Source organism: Schistocerca nitens, chromosome 7, assembly GCF_023898315.1.
Source record: "Schistocerca nitens isolate TAMUIC-IGC-003100 chromosome 7, iqSchNite1.1, whole genome shotgun sequence".
In the NCBI taxonomy this organism is placed as follows: domain Eukaryota; kingdom Metazoa; phylum Arthropoda; class Insecta; order Orthoptera; family Acrididae; genus Schistocerca; species Schistocerca nitens.
In genome coordinates, this window is record NC_064620.1 from 11193385 (window position 1) to 11218743 (window position 25359).

Below are 25359 nucleotides of genomic sequence, written 5' to 3' on the forward strand. Positions count from 1 at the left end.
GGTAGCAGAAGTGGAAACTGACGGTACGGGAACACCCCACACGAGCCGTTGAACATAAATTGAAGCACTGCTGTTGAGATTTAGGTTTTTCGCAGCTGTTGCTCATGTCAGTGTTCATTAGTTAAGGTACTACATCTTTTTATATTTACCACTAGTGTACGAAACTAAAAATTCCATTTAGATGTAAAATTGTAATTGCGTCTGATGTTCTACAGTCGTTTCGGAATATGTCTAAATAAACTACTGGCCATTAAAATTCCTACACCACGAAGATGACACGCTAAAGACGCGGAATTTAACCGACAGGAAGAAGATGCTGTCATATGCAAATGATTAGCTTTTCAGAGCATTCACACAAGGTTGGCGCAGGTGGCGACATCTACAACTAGCTGACATGAGGAAAGTTTCTAACCGATTTCTCATACACAAAGTGCTGGATCCCAACGGCCTCGTGTCTCTAGCAGTCGAGATGACAGGCATCTTATCCGCATGGCTGTAACGGATGGTGCAGCCACGTCTCGATCCCTGAGTCAACAGATGGGGACGTTTGCAAGAGAACGACCATCTGCACGAAGAGTTCGACGACGTTTGCAGCAGCATCGACTATCAGGTCGGAGACCATGGCTGCGGTTACTCTTGACGCTACATGACAGACAGGAGCGCCTGTGATGGTGTATTCAACGGCGAACCTGCGTGCACAAATGGCAAAACGTCATTTTTTCGGATGAATCCAGGTTCTGTTTACAGCATCATGATGGTCGCATCCGTGTTTGGCGACATCGCGGTGAACGCACATTGGAAGCGTGTATTCGTCATCGCCATACTGGCGTATCACCCGGCGTGATGGTATGGGGTGCCATTGGTTACACGTCTCGGTCACGTCTTGTTCGCATGGACGGCACTTTCAACACTGGACGTTACATTTCAGATGTGTTACGACCCGTGGCTCTACCCTTCATTCGATCCCTGCGAAACCCTACATTTCAGCAGGATAATGCACGACCGCATGTTGCAGATCCTATACAGGCCTTTCTGAATACAGAAAATGTTCGACTCCTGCCCTGGACAGCACATTCTCCAGATTTGTGACCAATTGAAAACGTCTGGTCAATGGTGACCGAGTAACTGGCTCGTCACAATACACCAGTCACCACTCTTGATGAACTGTGGTATCGTGTTGAAGCTGCATGGGCAGCTGTACCTGTACACGCCATCCAAGCTGTGTTTGACTCAATGCCCAGGCGTATCAAGGCAGTTATTACGGCCAGAGGTGGTTGTTCTGGGTACTGATTTCTCAGGATCTATGCACCCAAATTTCGTGAAAATGTAATCACATGTCAAATTTTGTATAATATTTGTCCACTGAATACCCGTTTATCATCTGCATTTCTTCTTGGTGTAGCTATTTTAATGGCAAGTAGTGTACAATAAATGTTAACTCTTATATCTCATATAATTCGAGAATGATATTGACCTCTTCTTTTAAGAATATCAATATGTATATGCTATGTCTGACGTAAATTAATTGCACGTTCTGCATAATTTCAGAACCGCGTAACAGCTGGAAGTAGTTTCCTCGTGCCCGCGGTCGGACTGTTTTTAGAAGCTAATCTTACCAGAACATTAAGAAAACAAGTCGTAAGTCACCATCTCGGCAGAAGGTCGACTGCCTCGATAGACTGTGCGGAATTTAAATGAAGCCGACACTCCGGCCGCTTCTTTCCGCAGAGATCCAGCCGCAGGCGGCGACGTGTCGGCAGCGCCTCACATGCCGCCAATACTGCCGCCGTATCACCCCGTCAGCTGTCACGTGACCACCCACTGACTGCGCTCCTCTCTCTGTTCCAGATGCATCACCCCATCCAGATGAAGCCTGCGGACAGCGAGAACAGGAACGGTGAGTCACGGCCTTCTCTGTGCTTCTCTAGTTTATTTCGTTTGGCGAATTTTGGTATCGGGCTGGGCCGCCTGCAGTTCGTGCCCAGTTCAAGGTGAGAGCGACACTGAGGTCTTCTTCTCTTAGAAATTTTTAAACAGGTAGCACGAGACTACATGTCAAGCGAAAATTGGAGCCGCCGCCAGTAGGTCGGTTGTGAAATTCACTGGACGTCGAGCGATGTTAGTATGTAAGAACGAGGTCATTCGGTTAGAAGGCATGGGGAACGAACTGGGTTACCGGGAACTGCGAAGTAACGTCGTCGTGTCCAGTCACTACTCGTGCTGATCCCTGTTGATGTGTGCTGAATACGTGTGATGTCAGTCGTTTCTTTCCCGCTTTATACTCCCATATAGCGATAGACCACAGTAAGGTTTTAAAGTACTGTCTTCACCATACGACAAAGTTCGTTTCATAGATCGCAAAGTTAGGCGTGGGTGGTCTCGGTCTACTGTTTTTTTTCTATGTAGGATTTTCCCCTAAAAATATTTCTTGAAAACTATTAGACCAATTGATTGTGTTTCCTTTTGTACCTATGAAAATCAGTAAGTTACTGCTTGAGGTTGTGACATGCAAGACATAAACTGGGGTCCCTTCTGCAGCTTTGTTTCATACATCAGTGTGCAAACTGATTATTGAATCGATAGTTTTGAAATAGATCAACTGCCGACGTAAGTTGCGCATAAGCCGCTGTAAATTCAGACTGCTTCCTGCCGTAACTGCATGAATAGTGGAAGAAAGTTGTGCTGACAGGACTTGTCACAGCTGATGACTGATTTGAGAGGACCGATACTTACTAGGGCTAACTGTAATGTAACAACGAACTGTAGATCGTTTTCCGCTGAATACGGACTCAGTACGCAAATCACGTCTCATTTGTAGTCATACGGATAGCGAGTGCGTAGTTAGGGTGGCGACTTGTCTGGAAAAACGTGGAAAATTGGTAATGCGCACATAAAAGGAATTTAATCGAAAAAATATATGGGCAGTTGCTGATCACTGAGATTCTGCTTCGATCGTAGAGCGGCATAGGAAAATAAAAAAAATTGGTTTTAACTGTAGTGACGTTTTCCCGATTCCTGTTACCGCCGGTGCGGTCTCCAACCTCTGGAATGTTCGTTACTGGCCGTAGTTTTTCGCGCTACAGGTATTTGCCCTATTCCATTGTTGTGAGTGGAACGAATTATAACATGAATTATTCACACAAAAGCATTTGTAAATAAGGAGTGGATATTTAAGATTGGACTCCTTCTTTACTGACTTCAAGGCAAACTTCCCGACTTTTTCTTACGATCATGTATCGATAATGAGTATAGTGTGAAGAGCGTCCCCTTTGAACCAAGTTACCTCGTTGATGTTAAAATCTGTTTGATACTACACTCCAGTAACGACAGTAGTAAGAGTTTTCCTGTGAGAATATCGCATGTACTTAATCCCACGATAACAGAATGGCGTCGAACGGCCGTAACGAAGGAATTGTAACTTACTGGCACACGAAAAAAATCACTAAGTGACTTCAGGGCTCCGAACTGATTTTCGGTCAAGAAAGCTAGTAAAGTAAAACTTGGTCTCGCACACAACAAAAATGGTTCAAAAAAATTTATAATTTCAACCTTGAAGTCTCAGGGCAGTCTTCTGAAGAAACAAAGTCGTCATGCTGCTTTTGTGCGCGTATGACCCAAGTCGTTTTTTGCGCCCTAAAACAAAACAAATGCTGCTTTTGTGTGGGTCTTGGGGGAGACGAACGCCAATGTTCCCTCTTTCCATTCAGTTTGTTCGGTTGGAGAGAGAGGTCACTCCCCATAACATTGTAACTCCATGGCCGTGCACTTTTAACTTTTTGAACAGTGGTCTAAAGAGATGCGGATGTCTCGAGCCCGCGGCGTTGGCATGGTGCCCGCAGTGTTGTGCCAAGCTTCGTGAATGTCAGTCCTCAATGAGCCGAGAGAAATACGTCCACAGATCCGTTGATTCCCTTCTGGGCGCGGTGCGCTTCCACCTCTGAATTGCCGTGTTTACTGCTCATCTCCCTAAGACTTGAACTGACAGACGAGGGAAACTAAATGGCGTACTGCAATGATACGCAGTCTGCGGAGAGTAAAGTGCACGTTACACAATGAAAGCAATACAGTTGCTCGGTGTTTGGGAGATGGAGTATAATGTTGTTCCCGCAACTCGGATTGAAATTACAAACTAACAACAAAACGTTTTGTCCTTCCGCCGCTACTACTGTGACGTTCCGATTATCCTACTGTGAATTTTCTCGTTGGATTGTTTTTGCCATGAGATAGTAGTTAGCGAAAAGTTTCAAAACTGTTTCACGAGAATCGAAATCTCTCTCTGATCCCAGGTCACGTTACTACTACTACGCCAGCCCCCTTCCCCCCCCCTCCCCCCCCTCCCCCCCCTCCCACCAACACACACACACACACCTAAACCTCTGCAAGCGAGAAAGTAATGACAACTACATAAATGAGGTCACCTGTCTTTCGACCACCCTACATTTACGTCTGTACTCCTTAAGGGTACTTCGTCTACCGCCTCTCCTGTTCCAATCACGAATAGCCCGCGGAAGAGCGGTTTGTTTTGAAGTCTCCGGGTGAGCTTTAATCTCGATTTTTACGTTCATGGTCTTTTCGCTCTCTGAATTTTAACAATAAACCGCACCGTGATGTACTAGCCCTCCCTTGCAGCGTGTGCCACTGCAACAGGACGAGTGTCCGTAATGCTTTCGCACGTACTAAACGAACATATGATGAAAGCCTGCTCTTCTCTGGATCTGTTGTCTCCTCCATCAATATTGTCTTTTACGGATCCCAGACTGTCGAACAATATTGAAGTATTGGTTGAATGAATATCTCGTAAGCTACCTCCTTCGTGGATAAACTACACTTCCTGGGGACGATTTTTTCAATGAGTCTGTCTGACATTAGTTCTGTCTGCGATTAGTTCTATATCGTCGTCCTAAATCGGAACGCTCCGTATGCATACTGCCAGGTAATTTTGTAGCTTCGTCTAAAGAGATATTGAAGCTATTACGGTTCCTTTAATTGGAACGATATTCTCCTCTTAACAGTATTCGAAGTTTCTAAGAACAGTTCATTGATACAACGAGGAAAATAAGTTTCGGAAAAGTAATTAGGTGCTTTTTTCAAGTTTCGGAAAAGTAATTAAGTGTTTTTTTCTTATTCTCGGAACAGATACCTGCCCGATGCCGGAAACGGTGCATTACTTCCTTCTCGTGTATATCACAAAACGCTTATGACTGTAAAACCAGAGAAATCTCACGTTAAATAAGGTTTATCAGCAGCCGTTGACACGTGCACAGTTCGAAGTTTATACAGGAGAGAAGAAGGGGTTACGATTTTTGTTTCCATTGGGAGGCACCCACATGCCTTGCTCATACTGTGGCATCAAGCAGTCAGGCCTGCAAGATGAGTGGTCTGCCAAGCGAGTGGATTCATTCTTATTTATCGAGTAACATGAACTCTAGTACTCACAATTAATTTAAAAGTTATTCTCCTTTTTGGATATTACGCAGCGGAAACGCACATCTGACTATTAGTAATTTACACAACTCTGACTGTTCACTACGCACTGGCAATGCCACATTTTCTTTCTTATTTAACGGCTTTGATCCACACGTGGCCATCGCACTGAATATGAATGGCGCACACATTATAAATTCTGGGTATCATGACAACATTCACTTCGAAGGAAAAGGCCACCAATCTTTTTCTTTTCAATATCTTATTTATTCCGATAAATTCTATAACCTAAACACACACATTCTATAACCTACAACAATAACACATGAGAAATTCCGCCCAGTGGGCATGGCTTTACATTGGTGATTCTCTATCTTATGCTCTCGTAATTATTTAACGCTACAGTGCACTTTCTGGATAGGATGGTGGATCTTTTGCTATATCTCACACTTCGACTCTCACACCCATCATCACGAAAATTTACTCCAGACCGAGCGGTACAAAAAGGAACATGCATAACCCACTGCCTCTGAACCTATCTTGCTACTCTCCCGTGCAAACCACACATACTTACATTACATGAAATACATCACACTGGCTATGTACAATACAACACATACAATAGTCGCAACGTTAGAATCACATCACTTTCAGCTTCCCCACTTCAATCAGTACTCATCGCAGTTTCACACGACACTGCCCCACTTCGTAACTTTTCTTTCCTACTACGAACTCTGGAGGATATACGCACGTCTTACTGTGCAATGCAAGCCAAGTGGCGTTGCTGGATAGACGGCTGACTCACCTTGCTTCACTCTCAGAGTATTAGAGTTTGAATCCAGCGTCACACGGAAACATAACACGCAAAGTAATATTAAGAACATATTCATCACACACGCGAGTCCTCAACTGATACCATGGACGAGTACTTCTCTTTATCCTTCGTCTCATACACAGATTGAGACTCACACAGTACTCACCACGTGGAAGTACTCGTCTCTAATTTCAAGTCCTGCACACGCCATTTCTTAAATATTTCAACTTATGGTACACACGCTATTTCTTAAATATTTCAACTTATTGTACACACGCTAGTAATTCAGCTTAACTTAAGCACACGGAAGTATTTCAACTTGTTGCTACACGTGGTTTCATTGTGACCGTTGGTCACTTCCGAAGATTACTACAATCCCATTAATATTACCTGCCTGACATTTAATTCTCCCCACAAAAGTTCCTGAAATAGAGAAAGTATTATTCTAAACTACTCCTAAGTATTTCACATGCATACCACGTCTCCACTCTTTTGTCTTTACGGAGCACACCTAAGACAGGTCTTACCAACACTAGATCCAGCAGCGGAGTACTAAAACATGGCCGTTCTTCAGGTCATCTCGCACCTCTGTCGAGGTGGGGGAAGACTATGCCACCTATTGGTCAGCCACATTTCAGGCGCTCAAAGCTCCGGTAAGTTTCACCTCTTTGGTTCGACCAAAGGTGACCAAAGTACCGTCTCAAAGATGATCGTATATTGCACATTCACTATCTGCGGTTAGCAGACGACCATACATTCATTCATTTCACAGATCTCACCAAACTGGAGGTAGGGATTTATTTTGCGGGAGTGCACATGTGAACAATTAAATAAATAAATTATCCTTCTTTCCTACACTGGTATCCGGCTTCGGTGTATTAAGTGAAATTGAGTTATTATTACAAAAAATGTTGTTCTGACAAGAATAATGAAGTATGTTGTACCTATTTTCAATGTCGGGCGGTACTGTATCCTTTCACCATCACACTCCATAAAATTACTTTCATATTTAATATGTATAACTGAATCAGAACAACAGTGATTCACCGTCGAAGAGGATTTCGATGTCGGTTCAGAGTTAACATCGACATAGCGACGTTGGGTCATTCCACGCAGAATACGTTCAGACATTACTCGTTAACATATAGTTTAGACTTCACAGTGCAGAGTGGTTATGGCCTTAAAACCAGTTATCTATGCAGTTGCACTGCTCCCTTCACGTTATCTGTTAAAAATAAACACACCACGCAGTGAAAGCAGCACAGAACGAGAATACGCCATGGTGTATCGGCAGATACTTGGATTCGTTGTTGCACTGCATAGCAGGAGTCAGCCCAAACACTTACTGCTCGTTATTACTTTCATGCGACGCCCATCGGCAGCAGAAACCGTCAGCTTGTTTCCCATTACAAACAATATTATTTTTAAATCGGAATTTTACGTGCCCATTCGATACAGCGCTCCCAGATTAGTGTGTTCCGATGTTCGTTTTATCGATACCTATGAACGGAAATGCTTCAGTAACTCGGGTGGGAGTCTCTGGAAGAAAGGAGGCGTTCTTTTTGTGAATCGCTACTGAGGAAATTTAGAGAACCAGCATTTGAGGCTGACTGCAGTACAATTTTACTGCCGCCAACTTACATTTCGCAGAAAGATCACAAAGATAAGACAAGAGAGATTAGGGCTCGTACAGAGGCATATAGGCAGTCATTTTTCCCTCGTTCTGTATGGGAGTGGAACAGGGAGAGAAGATGCTAGTTGTGGTACGAGGTACCCTCCGTCACGCACCGTATGGTGGATTGCGGAGTATGTATGTGGATGTAGAACAGGGACATTAAAACACGAAATATTAACAGCAGTCCAGCAGCAGCTGAGTAGCGCTGCGTGCATGGCGGTAGCAGAGATCGTGGGCCGGACTGGTTGTTCTTAGTGTGTTACTGTCACTGTTCATAGGTATCGACAAGACGAATATGGGCGTACACTAATGTGGGATCGGTCTATCGAATGCACACGCAGAATTCAACTTCAAAAATCATTTTATTTGCAAGGGGAAAGACTTTCCGTCTACGCTTGGCGTCTTGTGAAAGGCGTGATGGGCACTGTTTGTTTGCTCTGACTGAAGCTGCACAACTCGGAAACGAAACTTGAAATAAGTGCTCAAACACCAGAGAAATAGCCCCTGACCATTCTCAGGAGGGATACTACCTCTAGATAGTTAATAAGAGTGGTACTTTCACACTTCGCTGGGGCGCTCCTGGCGATATTCTTGTCTCAGATAAACAATCGCCGTAGAGGACAAGGTACTGAGGTCCACTGATTGCCTAGTCTTCGAGCCACTTACATATTTAGAAACCTAATCTGTATGCATGTGTCTTAGGTAACTGCAGTGGGGCACCATGTGAGAGGCTTTTCGGTAATCTAGGAATACGGAATCTGTCTGTCTGCCCTTTCCGTTCAGCCATAGTTTTCGTGATATCATGTGAGAAACGAACTTGAGTTTGAGGCACTTTGTGTTTGTGGTTGGTTGTCTACTGTGCGTGAATTGGCTTTCGTGTACAGTGTAAACATGAACTACGTTGAATCTATTTTAAATGCTAACAGAATGTAAAGCTGTCAAGAAAGATCGTGAGTTGTCTTCGGGTAGCTCTGTCGGTAGAGCACTTGCCCGCGAAAGGCAAAGGTCCCGACGCGTGTAACGGGAAAAGAAATCACTTGTGGTACGAGTTAGCCCCAGAAGTGCAGCAAACGGTGGCTTGCGAAGTTTGTGCGAGGGGCGTTCAGTAAGTAATGCAGCACACTTTTTTTTCTCAGTCAGTTTCGGCTGAATTAATGTAGAGTTTGTTGTAGGACAGGGTGAAATATTCCGACTTCAGCCGCTGTAGTTTAATGAATTTCCGATAGGTGATGGCGCTATATGTAGCGTTCCAAGCAGAGAGCTGTCATTGTCTTTCCACGGGCAGAAAATCAGAGCATCGCAGAAATTCATAGGCATTTGCAGAATGTCTACGTGAACAAAAGCCCGGCGAGTCGTTGGCCGAGCCGTCTGTCATCATCGCAGGTAGGTCGCGCAAACCCGTCCCATGTCCCGCGTGCCGTCCGGTCGTACAGAGCTGTGACTGCTGCAACGTTGCAAAGTGCGGACACACTCATCCGAGATGATCCTACTCCGTGAAAATACGAGGCCTCGCGCAAGTCTGCGCAACCGAGAGGAGCTCATGAAACTTCACCGGGCTTTTGTTCCTCGTCCACCGTGCAGCCCGTATCTCTCTCCTTCCATCTGTTTGGTTCAGTGAGGGACGAACTCCGGGGATGCAGTACGTTGTGGCGGGCAGGTTAGCCAGACTTTGGCACCGGCGTGGATCAGAGTAGAGCGTTACCAGTAAGCGCACGAAAGGCAGTCGCGTTGAACGGAGATTATGTTCACAAATAGGGTTTCGTAGCCGAAAGAGTGAGGATAATACGGTGTGTTGAAATCGTGTGTAAGACCAACCTGCTTTCAGGGAAAAAGTGTGGTGCATTGCTTACGGAACACGGATGTGTAAGCAGGCGCAAAGAGCCCCCGTGGTGGCCGGCGACAGAGAAGACCTTCCGGCAGCAGAGGCACCTTGCTGGACGCGAGGCGCCCGGCTGAAAGCGGCCGCTCGCAGCTCCTGGACGACGCGTGTCGCGTGTGAAGGCTGCGTCGCGCGCAGCCGACCGGCGCGCCGCTGCGCGTGAAATTTCCAATTAGCGCCGCCTGCTCCCCTTTTCCGCGCCGGTGGCGCCCCTCGGACTCGCCGGCGGTCGGCACTTTGATCCTCTGCGACCCTCCGCTCGCCCGCCGTCACAGGTGACGGCCCGTCAGCCGCACTGCCCCGCTGCTGCCGCGCCGGCCGCAGTCCGCACCGTGCCCCACTGGCCCACTCGTTGCTCCTTTTTTCCCCCTCGATTGTGCGTCCATCCTTCATGCACTTCGGTTAAGTTTTTTGGATTTTTCGCTAGGCTGAATTTTGTAAGCGATGTATACCTACAGACTGAGGCCTGGGTTTCGACCAGGATACCCCGTTTCGTTCGATGCGGAGGTACTGCTCCAGTACAGTTGCAGAGCCTCTGCAAAGCTGTTAGAGTTAAGGGGGAATACCAGGTGGGCTGAGGCGTGAATGGGGAATTTTGATTGAGGAGCGAACCGTGCCAGGGAAGTACTCGAGGTTGGGCAAACCCCACTCGTGGGGTGGCTTCGTGTGGGGAAGACCCAGGTTGTAATCCCGGACTTGCTACAAAGTTCCATTCGTCCCTTAAGTCTGCATATACATAAAAGATGAATCGAAAAAGGTTACATATTGACAGGGCACAGCCCGCATCTCGTGGTCGTGCGGTAGCGTTCTCGCTTCCCACGCCCGGGTTCCCGGGTTCGATTCCCGGCGGGGTCAGGGATTTTCTCTGCCTCGTGATGGCTGGGTGTTGTGTGATGTCCTTAGGTTAGTTAGGTTTAAGTAGTTCTAAGTTCTAGGGGACTGATGACCATAGATGTCAAGTCCCATAGTGCTCAGAGCCATTTTTGCTAAATGGCGTTGCAGTTATTTACTCACATGCTACAAAGGACGCCCACGGCAGGGGATGATAAAAGTTTCGTCCACATGCGTCGAGACGCGCCTGACATTGACGGTACATTGAACGGCGCACACTGTCAAAGATACCTTTGACACACAAGGCCCTTCAGAACTACCCCCCCCCCCCCCCCCCCACACACACACACACACAGGGAGGAAAAATCGATTGGGCACAGATCGGGTGATCTGGTGGCTTTGCGAATGGCCCGCCGCAACCAGCGGCCGGCAAAGGTGGGCCCAGAAGAATGTACGGCTTAATTAAACAGTCTCGCACAGTGCCAGCCCACATGTGACCTCTGCGGTCTCTCCTGGCGTTTGCGATCACTTATGTGGCTACTGATCTATATATGCCCGATGAGCCACGTCAGTTTGTAAACGTTTCTTGAATCACCCTGTACATGCAGCCTGAAATTCGATGCTGAGGTGCTATAGCAATACAGTTGGAGAACCTCTCCAAAGTCGTAAGTGTTTAGGGGGAATATCAAGTGAGCTGAGGCGCGTAGGGAAATTCGGATTGAGGAAGGACGCGTGCAGGGTAGTCCGTGCAGTCGTGCAAAGCCAGCATGCCACGGTGGCTCAGTGGTTGGGGCATCTGCGTGGTTAGCAGGTCTGTCAGACCACACAGTTCCCTATCATTGATATGCGATCTCTCTCAGCGGATTTTGGCGCGAGACTGTCTGAGATGATCCTAGAAATAAGTGTCCATACACCTTCAGTTTAACTGAGCAGTTTATCTGTGTGCCAACAACAACAATAATAAGTTAGTAACAGCTATTGGAACACTGCATCGAAGAGTGGAATAGGAACTAAATTCCCTCACCATCTTGACGATCGTTCATGCATTTATTGGTAAGCAATGATCAACTCTAAATTTTTTTTCGTTTAAGGCGTTCTGTTTTTAATAACTGCCTTTTTAGTCATCACTAATAAAACCATCCTCAGAATTATTTATTTGGTAACATTTGAATATGGGGCAGCTAAAATCAAAACTCAAAACAGTGTACTCCAGAAGTCAACAGCCTGGGTTGCCATGTGACAGTCTTCCGATCGACAAGTTTAGCTCTCTCACAGAGTCCCACTATAGTGATGTTCGGTCCCAGGAAATTCCATTTAGCCGGTGACACATCAAAAAACTTTGTTCTTGTTACTCACTGTTCCACGCATGTTTCATGTTGAAATGACTGTACAGCAGACTGGCCGCTGTATGCCACGATGGTTTTCTAGACCTCAGTCGGTGGCGTTCTGATCATGGATCTTCTGCGAGAATCTGTAATTCTGTTTTTTTTTTTATTCTTGTCCATACTTTCAGCAATGACCGATATCTCCTAAATTGTTTCTTAACTTTGACGAAACAAGCCTGTAGGTGGAACAGATTCACCCAGTGGAGACAGTGCTGCCAGATCGAGAAATGAGGCACTGATCCAGTAGTCGTAAATTAATTGTAGAAATAGAAATTGAACTGCTTCATCGTGAACACGAAAAACACACAACAATAAAACCTATAAAACCCCAATTTTACCCACTGGGTTGATTTTCTTAAAAATACCTAGATTCATACAAAAAGTAATTTACGCCACTGTAAAAGTTGGGAGACTATGTCGCTGTTGTTCATAAATCAATTGCACAAGATCCATGTTCCTAAAATTTTGGGTAGGTGCTTTTCAAATGACTTAATTATCTGAATTGCATAATTGTTGGAAGTTACGCAATTAATGTATTCAGCACTGATGTAAAGAAGGTATTAGGCATTTTATTATTGTTCATATTATGAAAATCCTGGGCATCCTCACAGCGTTAAAACGAAACTAATGGCACGTTGTATTAGTTGCAAACTGAGCAACAATAAAGGCCACTCTCTCTCTCCTCCTCCTTCACAGAGAGTCTGAAACAAGTTTCGAAAATCCTCATACTTCACAAACTGTGACCCTCCCGGAAACAGTGAATTCGCACCTGCCTGGTCAGAAAGTGAGATATCTTACCATATTGCCTCGGCTAGTTCTGGACAAATTAGCAGGCCAAAGATTTGTACACAACCCATCGCATTGTAGATATTATCATCTCTCCTGTAACGTGAGATTCTGCGGCGTGCGAATAACGAATTATCACAAAGACATAATTCACTACTCTGCAAATTAAATGCTCTCATGGGTTAATCAGGTGTTCATTCGTCTACAGAAGAGAATATCGCTGCGCTTGTCAGTTTTTTTTGCCGTCCCTCACACATACACAGTGTTCAGCTTCCTGTATATCATTATGCTGCTACGCGTTCGAACCCGAATAGTTAGCTTTTTTTGCGTTTCGGTGCCTCGTTACGTTAAGGAGAGGTCGGAAATACATCCTGCTGCCGCGGCTATCGGCGGAAATGCAAAGTAAAGGCTAAGGTTACCGGGTTGAAGGAGGCGCGGTTTTTAGACTGCCGTTTTATCGTGCCCTCCGCCTGTGTCACCACTCGCCCCTGCTTCCGTTGCTTGACTGAGTAGTGACCGGTTCATTGGACAAATAAATAAGCAAATACAAGGACAGTCGTGAAGTTTTAATGATCACCCCTCTGCACAGTCGTCCTTTATTGCGACCCATATTTCCCAACGGTGGAGGACTTGGCGGAAACTGTGTGTAAAATTCTGTATTTTGGCTGATAAAGCAAACGTTCCACCTCGTGACTGCTTTCTTCATCTGAGGAAAGAGGAAGAAGCCATTGTGTCTTGCTCTGAGGGAGCTAGCGAACTGTCGTGGAACAAGCACACTCACTTCGCGCGACGCTTCGCCTTGACAGCTTCTCATAACCTTGTCAGAAGATGGTATTAATATGCTCCTCTAAAGCTTTTCCCCTTAGAATCATAATCTGTCAGCACGACACCATGGCAGTTCAAAAGGAAAAAAAAGTTGTCTTCGCTTTTTTCAGCGGTGGTGAATGCACACGATTCCACTTCTCACGTTGCTGCGTAGCCTCGGTGTCGCGCTGTGATAACTCATCATTCTTCTGTGGTGTTTCGGTGGCTAGAGACGTCACCTGGATTGGCCTAAAACCGCGGCATCAATTTGGCAAGCTGTTCGAATGGGTGTGAGCAGTCGCAGGACCCAGATGCCAGCCAGCATTCCCGTGTTAAGTATGTTACAGATGCTGAAAACGGGTCCGTGACTGATTTTCACTTCAGATTCTGATATGCAGCTGTTAGTGGACCGATACCTTTTGATGCCATTGTGATTCCCGATTCTTCGTACAGATGGCCTGGCATCTCGTTCTTCACGATTCATTAACACTGCGCCGTAAGTGGTATTGCCGCGCGTTCCTTCCAACGCAGCATGGATTGTTTTGTCATTCTTGCCCTTCATACGCCATAAAGAATAAAAAATAGAAATAAAAAAGGAATTACGGCCCAATACTCCATTTTATCAGTGTGCAAACACACACAAACTGTTTAGTAGCCTTGCCTTTTCGCCGGCCGCTGGTGGCCGAGTGGTTCTGGCGCTACAGTCTGGAACCGCGCGACCGCTACGGTCGCAGGTTCGAATCCTGCCTCGGGCATGGATGTGTGTGTTGTCCTTAGGTTAGTTAGGTTTAAGTAGTTCTAAGTTCTAGGAGACTGATGACTGATGATCTCAGATGTTAAGTCCCATAGTGCTCAGAGCCTTGCCTTTTCGAGGTCATAGTAAAAGCTTAGAGGGGCCTCCGTAATTATGCGGAACAAATTTTGTCATTCAGACGGGACATAGTACCACTAAGCAACTTCTCCGGTTACTAACCACGGCCGTCTGCAGGGAGACAAAAAAATAATCTTCTTTGGAACTGAAATTTTATTACATAAACCATCCGCGAAAATGTTTACCACAGGTATGAAGTCGTTCGCCAATTGTCGGTAATGATAACGCCTACGTGGCATTTGAAATGTGCAGTGATGCTGCTCTTGAGTACTGATTTGGAGTTCAAATCATGGTAAAGAGAGGCAATAGGACGACTCAGACTTTCGTTAAAAGTTGTGTTACGAGGAGAACGTCTGGCGCTAATTCGCCTCACCCAAGTCGCAAGTAGCGTCCAGTTGAAAGACTTGAACCAGGCTGTTGTCATCGTAGGCCATACTCTGGTTTAAATACGCTGACACTCGTTCCGCATTGATGTTCATAAAGCAACGTGTTGCAAACAACAGCAACAACAACAACAGAAGTTGCTTGATGTAGGAGGGTAATCCCAAAAGTAAGGTCTCCTATTTTTTTATAAGTACATAGACCTGTTTATTTCTACAATGGTTTACATCAGTTTACAGCTTGAACATATCGCTATTTTTCTACATAATCACCATTTCTGTCGATGCATTTTTGTAGGCGCTGTGGCAGTTTTTGTATGCCCATGTCATACCAGCTCGCCGTCATGCTGTTATGAACCTCTTCTTTCACCTCGTCGTCGGAGCTGAATCGCTTTCCGGCCAAGTGTTCTTTTAACCTACGGAACAGGTGATAGTCACTGGGCACCAAGTCAGGACTGGAGGGTGGGTAGGTGATAATGTTCCACTGAAACTGTTGCAGGAGAGCAGCGGTTTGCCGAGCGATGTGTGGGCGAGCGTTGTCATGGAGAATGTGTACGCCCTTGCTCAACATTTCCTCTTCTCCGGTTCTGAATTGCCCGTTTGAGTTTTTTCAGTCTCTCACAGTACCTGTCGGCGTTAATTGTGGTCCCAGCTATTCAGCTCCGACGACGAGGTGAAAGAAGAGGTTCATAACTTTCTGAACAGCATGGCGGCGAGTTGGTATGACATGAGCATACAAAAACTGCCACAGCGTCTACAAAAATTCATCGACAGAAATTGTGATTATGTCGAAAAATAGCTAAATGTTCAAGCAGTAAACTGATGTAAACCATTGTAGAAATAAACAGGTGTATGTACTTATAAAAAAATAGGAGACCTTACTCTTCGGATTACCCTCGTATAAAATAATGTAACAAATAGCAGAATCATGACGCCATCGTGTCGAAAGTTGACTTGTTCAGAACCGTGGCCATAGTACATTTATAAACTTTATAACTTAAGCAGCAACGAGGCACAAGTAGGGTTTAAAAATTTATTTAAATCAAACCATTATCAGTTCCAGATTAATTACAAATCGTTCTCCAGATGACTCCTACAGAGGTTTGGTGCAGTGTTGTTGTGTGTCTACGCAAGAACTCGTCCTGTGTTCGTGAAGTTCACACCTTGTCGCGCATAGACGATGTGAGTGCTGTTAAATACCCAGGAAACTGCTTTAACACGAACAACACTGTGTTTTGTGGCACCACAAACGCTCAACAATAGGAAAGGTGATCCAACTTCACATGACGAACAGGACAAAATCAAGAATTTGAATTCGGCAGGGTTATTTTATTATTAGTGTTGAGACAGAAAGAGAAGCTTTTGTGACTCGTACAAAGCTGGCCCATGTTTTTTTATTACGGTGTGTGGTAAAGCAGTTTCCAGAAAATTAAACAGCACTCACATAAAAGATGTGCAAGAATGTGTGACCGTAAGGGCAAACAAACTTGTGGCAATAGTTATTGCCTTTCTTTGTATACGTGGAACACCCCCAGTTAGTGTTGCTTACTGTGGTTCCCACACATTGGAGCAAAATTCTAGGATGGGTAACACGAATAGTTTTGTAAGCTATCTTCTCTGTAAACTGATTCCTTTTTCGCAGCATCTTACCAGTGAACCGCATCTTCTTCGCTTAAGATTCGTCCTGTTTGATCATTCTATTTCGTATCCCTACAGATTGTTTCTCCGAGGAATTTGTATGATTCCTGGTGTGAGTGACTGATGCTGTACTCGTAGGATGACGACGGCGAAACTGACGGTTTAGTCGCCTTTCACACGATATTTGAGATGCAAATTATGTAAAAGTGATACGCAGATCGAACTAATTTGATTTGAAAACAGCGTATTCCGTTACTTTTATTAAAGATTGTCCGATAGCGATTACCAGTACGTAAAGTACTTGTAGGCCTTTTGGTTCTTGAGAATTACGTTTGGTTGGGCTGGCAGTTGCACAGACAGACAGACAGAAAATCAAAGTGGGCCGGAGGGCATCATTAACTTCGCGCAGACAGCGTTCGGCGAATGCTGCTGTGTGCACGAGACACGATCAGCGGCCGACCGTCGCGAGCTGACACAATGTTGACAGCAGGAAACGCCCTCGTCGGAATTCTGCACGAGATAACCGCCGCTCCCACATTCCAAAATCGTTTTTCTGCGGTGCGGGCATTGTAAAATACAGTAAATGCCGCGGAAGGCGGGCACCAATGAGCGTTACGCAGACAACACAGAGAAGACGGCGGCAGTCTGCAGATAGGAGAGCGGTATACCGGTGGACACAGTGCAGGCTCCGTGAAACCCGTGGCTATTTATGGCTCTGTGCACTCGGTAGAACGTGGCAGACGAGGTGTGGGGACTCAAACTTAGGAGAGTCGTACAACAACATGCTAACGCGCTCCTGTGAGGTACTGACAGGACACAGCCAAATAAATTCCTTTCTTTAGTTGAAGGCCTCTGGGTGCAGAAACGTGGGAATTTCTTGGTCAACCATGTCCGATGAAGTAGCTCTGGAAAATTATTGAGAAGTGGGAGGACGCTCCAGGAGAATTGGCACTTGTCACTGGGCGACCGCTAGTGAGAGGCAATGTTTGCATCTCTAAGAAGGGGGGCGAGTGTTCAGGAGGAACTGAGGTGACTCTTCGTCCGCCGCTAGTGAGGCAGGCGCGTCGGATTCAGCTCGCGGAATTCGGTGTGAGGAGTAGTCATTTTCACTTTGAAGCTCCAACTGCAACAAGATGTAAATGTTGCGTTAGATAGCTGTTTCGGGATTCACAGTGACCTTCCGATACAGTGGCCGCCGACAGCAGCACTGGCGGGAAAATAACACAAAGGCGCTGTTACAAAAACTGTGAGGTGCGCAGTCTGCTTCGGCGTGTAGACATCGCAGTGTACTCAGTAAACACTAGAGTGTTAATGAGTAGGAGGAAGACGCCCCTCGGACACGCGTAATTTTACGAACATTAGCCTCCATATCGGTTTCTTGTCTGGAATCTCCACCCTTAGTTACAAGTAACTGTTTCATGTTGTTGTGATAATTTGCCACTGAACAAGATGTTATTAAACATGTTCGTGTCCTACTTCAGTGCAACTACTGTGCTCGGCTTGTGTGAGGACTTACCATAAACAATACAACATACGGTAACTTTGACTTTCACTACATACGTATCTTACCTGGTCACAAAATTAAATTGCAGATTCACTATTCTACCACACTTTTGACGTCTGTAGAGCCATAATTTAGCGTTAATAAAAAAAATCCTTGCGCTACAAATGATAGTTTACAGTCTTCATTGGGCATCTGTATACCAATATGGGTTAATTACGTAAAGGCGCAGGCGGTGGGGTAGCACAACAATACTGCGTTTTTCGTTTTGTGAAGTAGTCAGTTTCACGTTTCTGTACATTCAAAACCAGATGCTAATCTTTTCATTACTTGGAAAACGTATCAGTATCGAACTGAATATTCGTGCAGCTTTTTTCAGATAGCACTTCATTGTAAATAAGAGCGTCTGGAAAACATCTGCCAAGTCAGCGATCACGAGCTGAACAGTAAGGGTCCCGATGCATTTCCCTGGGCACCACTGAATGGGACGCATAAATACGACTAAGTTCCACACGTAGACCTACTACAGAATAAGCGGCTGTCGGTTTGAACCAGTTGGAACTGCGACGTCTTCTTTCATACCGTTTTACTAATGCGAGGAAATAGCCCCGAAATTCCAGTAAGGCCTCGGTATTATTCTGGCGCGTACTACACGATCACTGCGTGACTGTTGTGCCTCCATCTGAATCGTGGACGGTTTAGGCTGCGCTTGCAGTGGCACCTACAGTGGTCGTCAAACAGCGTCAACAGAGATCCCCCTACAACTTCGGCCGATAGCGTGGTCGTAGTGCGTCCGATATTCTTCGTTAGTTTTTGTCAGTTTCAAGGAAGGTTAGGTTAGAATCTGTTCTATGCATGAAGTAGATTAGATACTAACCTCTTCGGGTGGAACTGCATGCCCGAAATTTTATGGAGATGCACAAGAAGTTAAAAACACTCTTTCGGTGAATTGGTTTAAAGTTGTGCAGACGTGTGTCAGTTAACTTTCAATGATCGTCGCCGGCCGAAGTGGCCGTGCGGTTAAAGGCGCTGCAGTCTGGAACCGCAAGACCGCTACGGTCGCAGGTTCGAATCCTGCCTCGGGCATGGATGTTTGTGATGTCCTTAGGTTAGTTAGGTTTAACTAGTTCTAAGTTCTAGGGGACTAATAACCTCAGCAGTTGAGTCCCATAGTGCTAAGAGCCATTTGAACCAATTTTTTCAATGATCGTCGCTTGGCACAGGAGTGAAAGACAAGCATAAAGTGTAGCATAAGATTCTCTGATAAACTACAGCACTTACAAGCGGAAATACTTACCGTACACATCATTTGTAAATCACTTCATATTAACACAGTCACTGCCCTATTGGATAAAACGCAAGTAAGCAGTAATAATAATTAGTAGAAAACTAATGACACCTACCACACAAAAGATCCATCACAGTAGCTATAAGCATATAAGATACGCCATCCTTTTCACTTGAACAAATTATTTTTTGAGGTTGTAATTTACGCCTAAAATTTGCAATAAAGATTTTGCCTAATTGAGGTTTCGAATAAACCTACGATTTCAGTCCATAGATTCCGAACTATATTCCGATTACCATATTTTCATCCTCAGAACGCTACCAAACTTCCTGTTCTTGGACTTAGTCGATTTGACTGTAGAAAATAAACTAATTTCAATTTCACCGATTGTCGTCCGAAGTCTGTACGTTCGGGAGATAAGTTCGGCGTTGTGACGTACTGATTCCGAAAGATGGGCCGCCTCCGGTCGATGTCGGATATACTGTGACGCAGCAACTTCGTCGGTCGCGAATGGACGAATCGCACCTGTGCAAATGTGGCGCGGAAGCGGACAGCATCAGCATCGTTGACAGCTGTGCTCTTCGATTACAAGAAACAACGAGTTTACATTAGAATCTGATTTGTCTGAACCGATGACTTGCGGAGCCCACAGAAAAAATATGGACGACTACGTCGTTCACCAGGCACTGCGGTAACAAGCTTTCAGCTGGCCGCATTTACGAACTGAGTCATGCGCATAAGTAGACCAAACAAAATGTATATACGTATTGTGAAATTATCGACGTGCTTTATGCTCGAAGGGGCCATGTGCGTTATTCTTCTGTGTCCTTGAGAGGAAAAACAGAACGTTGTTTCTTTACTCGGTCAGAGTTCAAGAATAGCTCCATATGTTTACCCTCAAAGCACGGAACAGAAAAGCGAATTGCTTGCTTGCATCATAACCGCGGTCAAAATGACGTTCATTATAAACCTTGCCTCACTCATTGTAAACATTGACTGAAACACATCAGATCAGCACAAGATTGCTGAACTTAGTTCTTTCATATGAGCTATTAATATTCTGGTTTTTACCTGAAAACAGTTAAAGAAAACAGGGTTCTCCATGAACATTCCGTCTGCGCTGAATTACTGTCTGTATCCTACAGGAAATTTATATGTATTTTACGGCGTGAAAAAAAAATTAACAACTGAATCACTGAATCATATCATCATTAGTTTACTTTTCGTTACCACAAACTAAATGTTAATGATCCTCTCCGTTCTGGGAATGCATTACACGTGAGGTACCTAGTTCCTTTCACCGCTCTGAAAGAAATGCATAGGGTGCTTTCATATGAATGCGTGCTGTCTCTTTCCTTGGACTCGTCCACGCATTCATATAATTGATTCACTTCGACAGGCAGTAAATCCACCACCTTCAGTGCGGGAATCTCGATGTAGCGAGCGTGGAGGACACTGCCGGTGACTGCGTCCAGGTGGCGTTTTGTGGGAATGTGAACCATCCTTTTCTCTTCACCAAATTATTTTTTGAGGTTCTAATTTATGCCTAAAATTTCCATTTCGGCGAAGAGGCGTGCCGGGACAGTCCACACTGTTAAAACACAGGGTCCGGGTGGCGCAGTGGTCTCATGTGCCTAGGAAACAGCAGAACCTGGGTTCGAATCCCAGTCCGGCACACATTTTTCACTCATCGCCGCTGATTCTGCATAAAGTGTCGATGCAGATGGCATCAATATTTTCTTCTCTTTTTTCCTTTCTCCCCCTCCACCATGATTTTACATAAACAGTGTTTCGTTAGTTTTGATCAACCTGCAGTCTTCTAAAGGTGACCACTGCACTGTAGCCTCACTGAGGTCGTAGGCCCATTGTCTTGAGGCGGTTATGAACTGTCAGCGAGAAACTAATGTCCAGTAAATAATACAGGGTTATTTACAAATGACTGAAGCGATTTCACAGCTCTACAATAACTTTATTATTTGAGATATTTTCACAATGCTTTGCACACACATACAAAAACTCAAAAAGTTTTTTTAGGCATTCACAAATGTTCGATATGTGCCCTTTAGTGATTCGGCAGACATCAAGCCGATAATCAAGTTCCTCCCACACCCGGCGCAGCATGTCCCCATCGATGAGTTCGAAAGCATCGTTGATGCAAGCTCGCAGTTCTGGCACGTTTAAACACTGAATTTTTCACATAACCCCACAGAAAGAAATGGCATGGGGTTAAGTCGGGAGAGCGTGAAGGCCATGACATGAATTGCTGATCATGATCTCCACCACGACCGATCCATCGTTTTTCCAATCTCCTGTTTAAGAAATGCCGAACATCATGATGGAAGTGCGGTGGAGCACCATCCTGTTGAAGGATGAAGTCGGCGCTGTCGGTCTCCAGTTGTGGCATGAGCCAATTTTCCAGCATGTCCAGATACACGTGTCCTGTAACGTTTTTTTCACAGAAGAAAAAGGGGCCGTAAACTTTAAACCGTGAGATTGCACAAAACACGTTAACTTTTGGTGAATTGCGAATTTGCTGCACGAATGCGTGAGGATTCTCTACCGCCCAGATTCGCACATTGTGTCTGTTCACTTCACCATTAAGAAAAAATGTTGCTTCATCACTGAAAACAAGTTTCGCACTGAACACATCCTCTTCCATGAGCTGTCGCAACCGCGCCGAAAATTCAAAGCGTTTGACTTTGTCATCGGGTGTCAGGGCTTGTAGCAATTGTAAACGGTAAGGCTTCTGCTTTAGCCTTTTCCGTAAGATTTTCCAAACCGTCGGCTGTGGTACGTTTAGCTCCCTGCTTGCTTTATTCGTCGACTTCCGCGGGCTACGCGTGAAACTTGCCCGCACGCGTTCAACCATTTCTTCGCTCACTGCAGGCCGACCCGTTGATTTCCCCTTACAGAGGCATCCAGAAGCTTTAAACTGCGCATACCATCGCCGAATGGAGTTAGCAGTTGTCGGATCTTTGTTGAACTTCGTCCTGAAGTGTCGTTGCACTGTTATGACTGACTGATGTAAGTGCATTTCAAGCACGACATACGCTTTCTCGGCTCCTGTCGCCATTTTGTCTCACTGCGCTCTCGAGCGCTCTGGCGGCAGAAACGTGAAGTGCGGCTTCAGCCGAACAAAACTTTGAGTTTTTCTACGTATCTGTAGTGTGTCGTGACCATATGTCAATGAATGGAGCTACAGTGAATTTATGAAATCGCTTCAATCGTTTGTAATAGCTCTGTAGTTCGTTCACTGTTTATGGACGACAGTCATATCTAACTTTATCCTTTGTCCTTCGAAAAATTCATATGTTATTAATATATTTACAAACTTTCTTGAGACACCAGTCGCTGACTACATTTCACTAGTGCCTAAAGTGATCTAGTCCGCCGTGATAGCTGACCGGATTGCACCGCACATTTGGCCCAGTGGGTAGTGTTTTCGTCGGCACGGTAGCTCAGCGTGTTCGGTCAGAGGGTTACGTGCCCTCTGTAATAAAAAAAACTGAGTTAATCGATCATCAACGAACTTAAACGGGTGTCTTACGACGTCCGCCCCGAGCAGATGCAACGAACAAACGCGAACAAAACGAGAAGAAAGAAAAAAAAAAGCGGTCAGCGCGAGTGTTGTGTTGTCCTCATTATCATTTCATTATCAGTGGAAGGCAACAGGAAACCACCACTGGAATCACTTGCGCAGCCGCTCATGCGGTGGACCTCTCTGACGAGGCTTCCCCCTTAACAAGACCTGCCGTAAGGCAGAACACAGTTTAAACTGATCTGATAAACATTTAGATATGCCTCCCTTGAATATCCCTCCCAAAGTGATTAAGCACCATTACTTCGCTCTAGGCAGAGCTCCGTGGAGCTCCCTCTACCTGTTTGTGTACCTTTTGTTTTTCGTTTCCATGTAATTCAGACTTTGGAAATATTAGTTTATTCCCAAGAATAAGCAACTTTCACTCGGCAGTAATCCACGCGCTTTGGAATCGAAATTGATGAGTTTCCTCAGGAGTCACTCCTTCTATTCTCTCCAGGAGTTCCCTGAAACATTAAGCTGATTCTTATTGTATTGCTGATAGCGTTTACTTTTTTGAGATTCATGAACAATTATTTTTATCTGTTATTACGTTTATGTTGTAATTTCATGTACTGAGACGTTCCATGACCTTGGAGATTTGCTCCTCAATTTGGTCTTACGGAACTTGATGAGTGAATGAATAAATAAATAAATAAATAAGTAGGTGGTAGCTTGCTATTTAGAGATTCCTTTTCCAGAATGTTAAGCGAGTTTAATTGACCTTTATTAAAATATTAATGAAAGCTACCAGCCAGTCACAATCACAGAACACAATTTTGACGGTCTTTCCCACGAGAAAGGTATCTTCTACCGGTACCTTCCACCACTGATAACATCATATGCACAAAGCTGCAATATCTACTTGGCACTAGAGATGATGACTAATAAAGCGAGAAATATCGCGATTTGCATCACTATTCTCGATACAATGTCATCTTCTACATATAGCTATTTTATCGAAATAGACAACAAAAATCTACATTAATATCGTACTGGCCGGCGCGCGCGCACACACACACACACACACACACACACACACACACACACACACACACACACACACACACTCACACTCACACTCACACTCACACACTCACACTCACACTCACACACACACACACTCACACACACACACACACATTTCTGGTGTTGTGTTGCACAACGAAAGGTACGAAAAATGGATAAGCAAAGAAAATCAAATTTTCTGACCATTCAGTCTCTCGCTAAAAAGGATTTTAGCATGACAATACAGTAGAACTATCATCTTTTTTGCCCTGATTTAAACACAGTTCATTTTTCTTCTCCTACAGTCGGGAACATGCTATGTAATAGGCTCATGTCAGCGAAGAATCGGAAAGGTTTTTTTATTTTTGTTTGTTTATTTATTTTCACTGACACTACGGCCGCCTGTTGTCAGGCAATAAACGTACTTCTAGGATCTTCTACCGACACGCCCAAATAGTAGCAGTTCCAAATTCCGTTCAGTGATACCAGTGAATTCCCACCTATTATATCTCTTAAAAAAATATAGTGTAACTTTTATTTTGAGGAAACACTCTCCTAGTAAATTCGTTTGTCTTTTGATTTATCGTGATCTGTTACTGATTTTTAGTGGAGTTTGTTTTTACTTTTAGCTTTCAAAAAAATACAAAAGAGATATAATAAGCAAAATAATGAATTTCGTAGGTTGCCAATTACGTATTATATCTAGTTTTATCGAGCGCCAGGCTCCCTACAAGTTACTGTAAATGCAATAGCGTAGTATTACTATCACAGAAAATAGGCAAGTTTTAATAAAATTATTTCACTGGATTACTTCAATTAATCTCACTGAATATTTTAACATAATTTCTTCCGCTCCAGCTATCAGACATTATGCTGTGAAAAAATACTTTTAAATGTACCGCGTAATGGCGGCTAATTGTTAAGTCAGAGATCACTGTTACTCGCTCCGCAGCAGCTGGAAACATGCTAAATAATTTTCATTAAATATTCTTTTCATAAGATAAATGTGGCGTAGGTTCTTGAAATAACACACGGAGATCAGTTTATACTAATATATTCTTACTAGGACACAGTTTACACAATTAAATATTTGCAATTACGTTACGACAGAAACAAATGCTAGCGCAGCACAATAGCTTGCGTACCTTATTCCAGCCAACACCAGAACGAACAGAACAAAACAGACTATACAGAAGAATAAACATTGCATTGTGTTTTATACTCTTACAGAGATAATACTTCTTTTAATTACTTACACATTATAATCTCATACACTAAAAATAATGTCTTTTCTGCATTTATCGATATATATTGTATATTTTTACAGTTAAATCAATGATAAATCAATGTTTGCAATTCATTTTGAGTCACATACAGTCATTTTTATTTATGTTTCACCTCGATAATGGTGAATATTGCAAAAGGGACACTACACACCTCTTCTAACTGATGTAATTGGTTTTCGTGGGAAGCAAAAACTAAAGACATAGTCCTTGCG

The 25359-nt window shown here is 44.4% G+C and overlaps 1 protein-coding gene across 16 annotated transcripts in view; it reads left to right on the forward strand.

The window, feature by feature from the left end:
• LOC126195116 (CUGBP Elav-like family member 2) overlaps positions 1 to 25359 on the forward strand; it is a 1269424-nt gene that overhangs the window by 869895 nt on the left and 374170 nt on the right. For all 16 annotated transcript variants that reach the window (XM_049933591.1, XM_049933590.1, XM_049933595.1 and 13 more), the window contains one exon: positions 1849 to 1897. In XM_049933591.1, coding sequence (XP_049789548.1) covers positions 1849 to 1897 — 49 coding nt within the window. The remainder of the gene's footprint in view (positions 1 to 1848; positions 1898 to 25359) is intronic.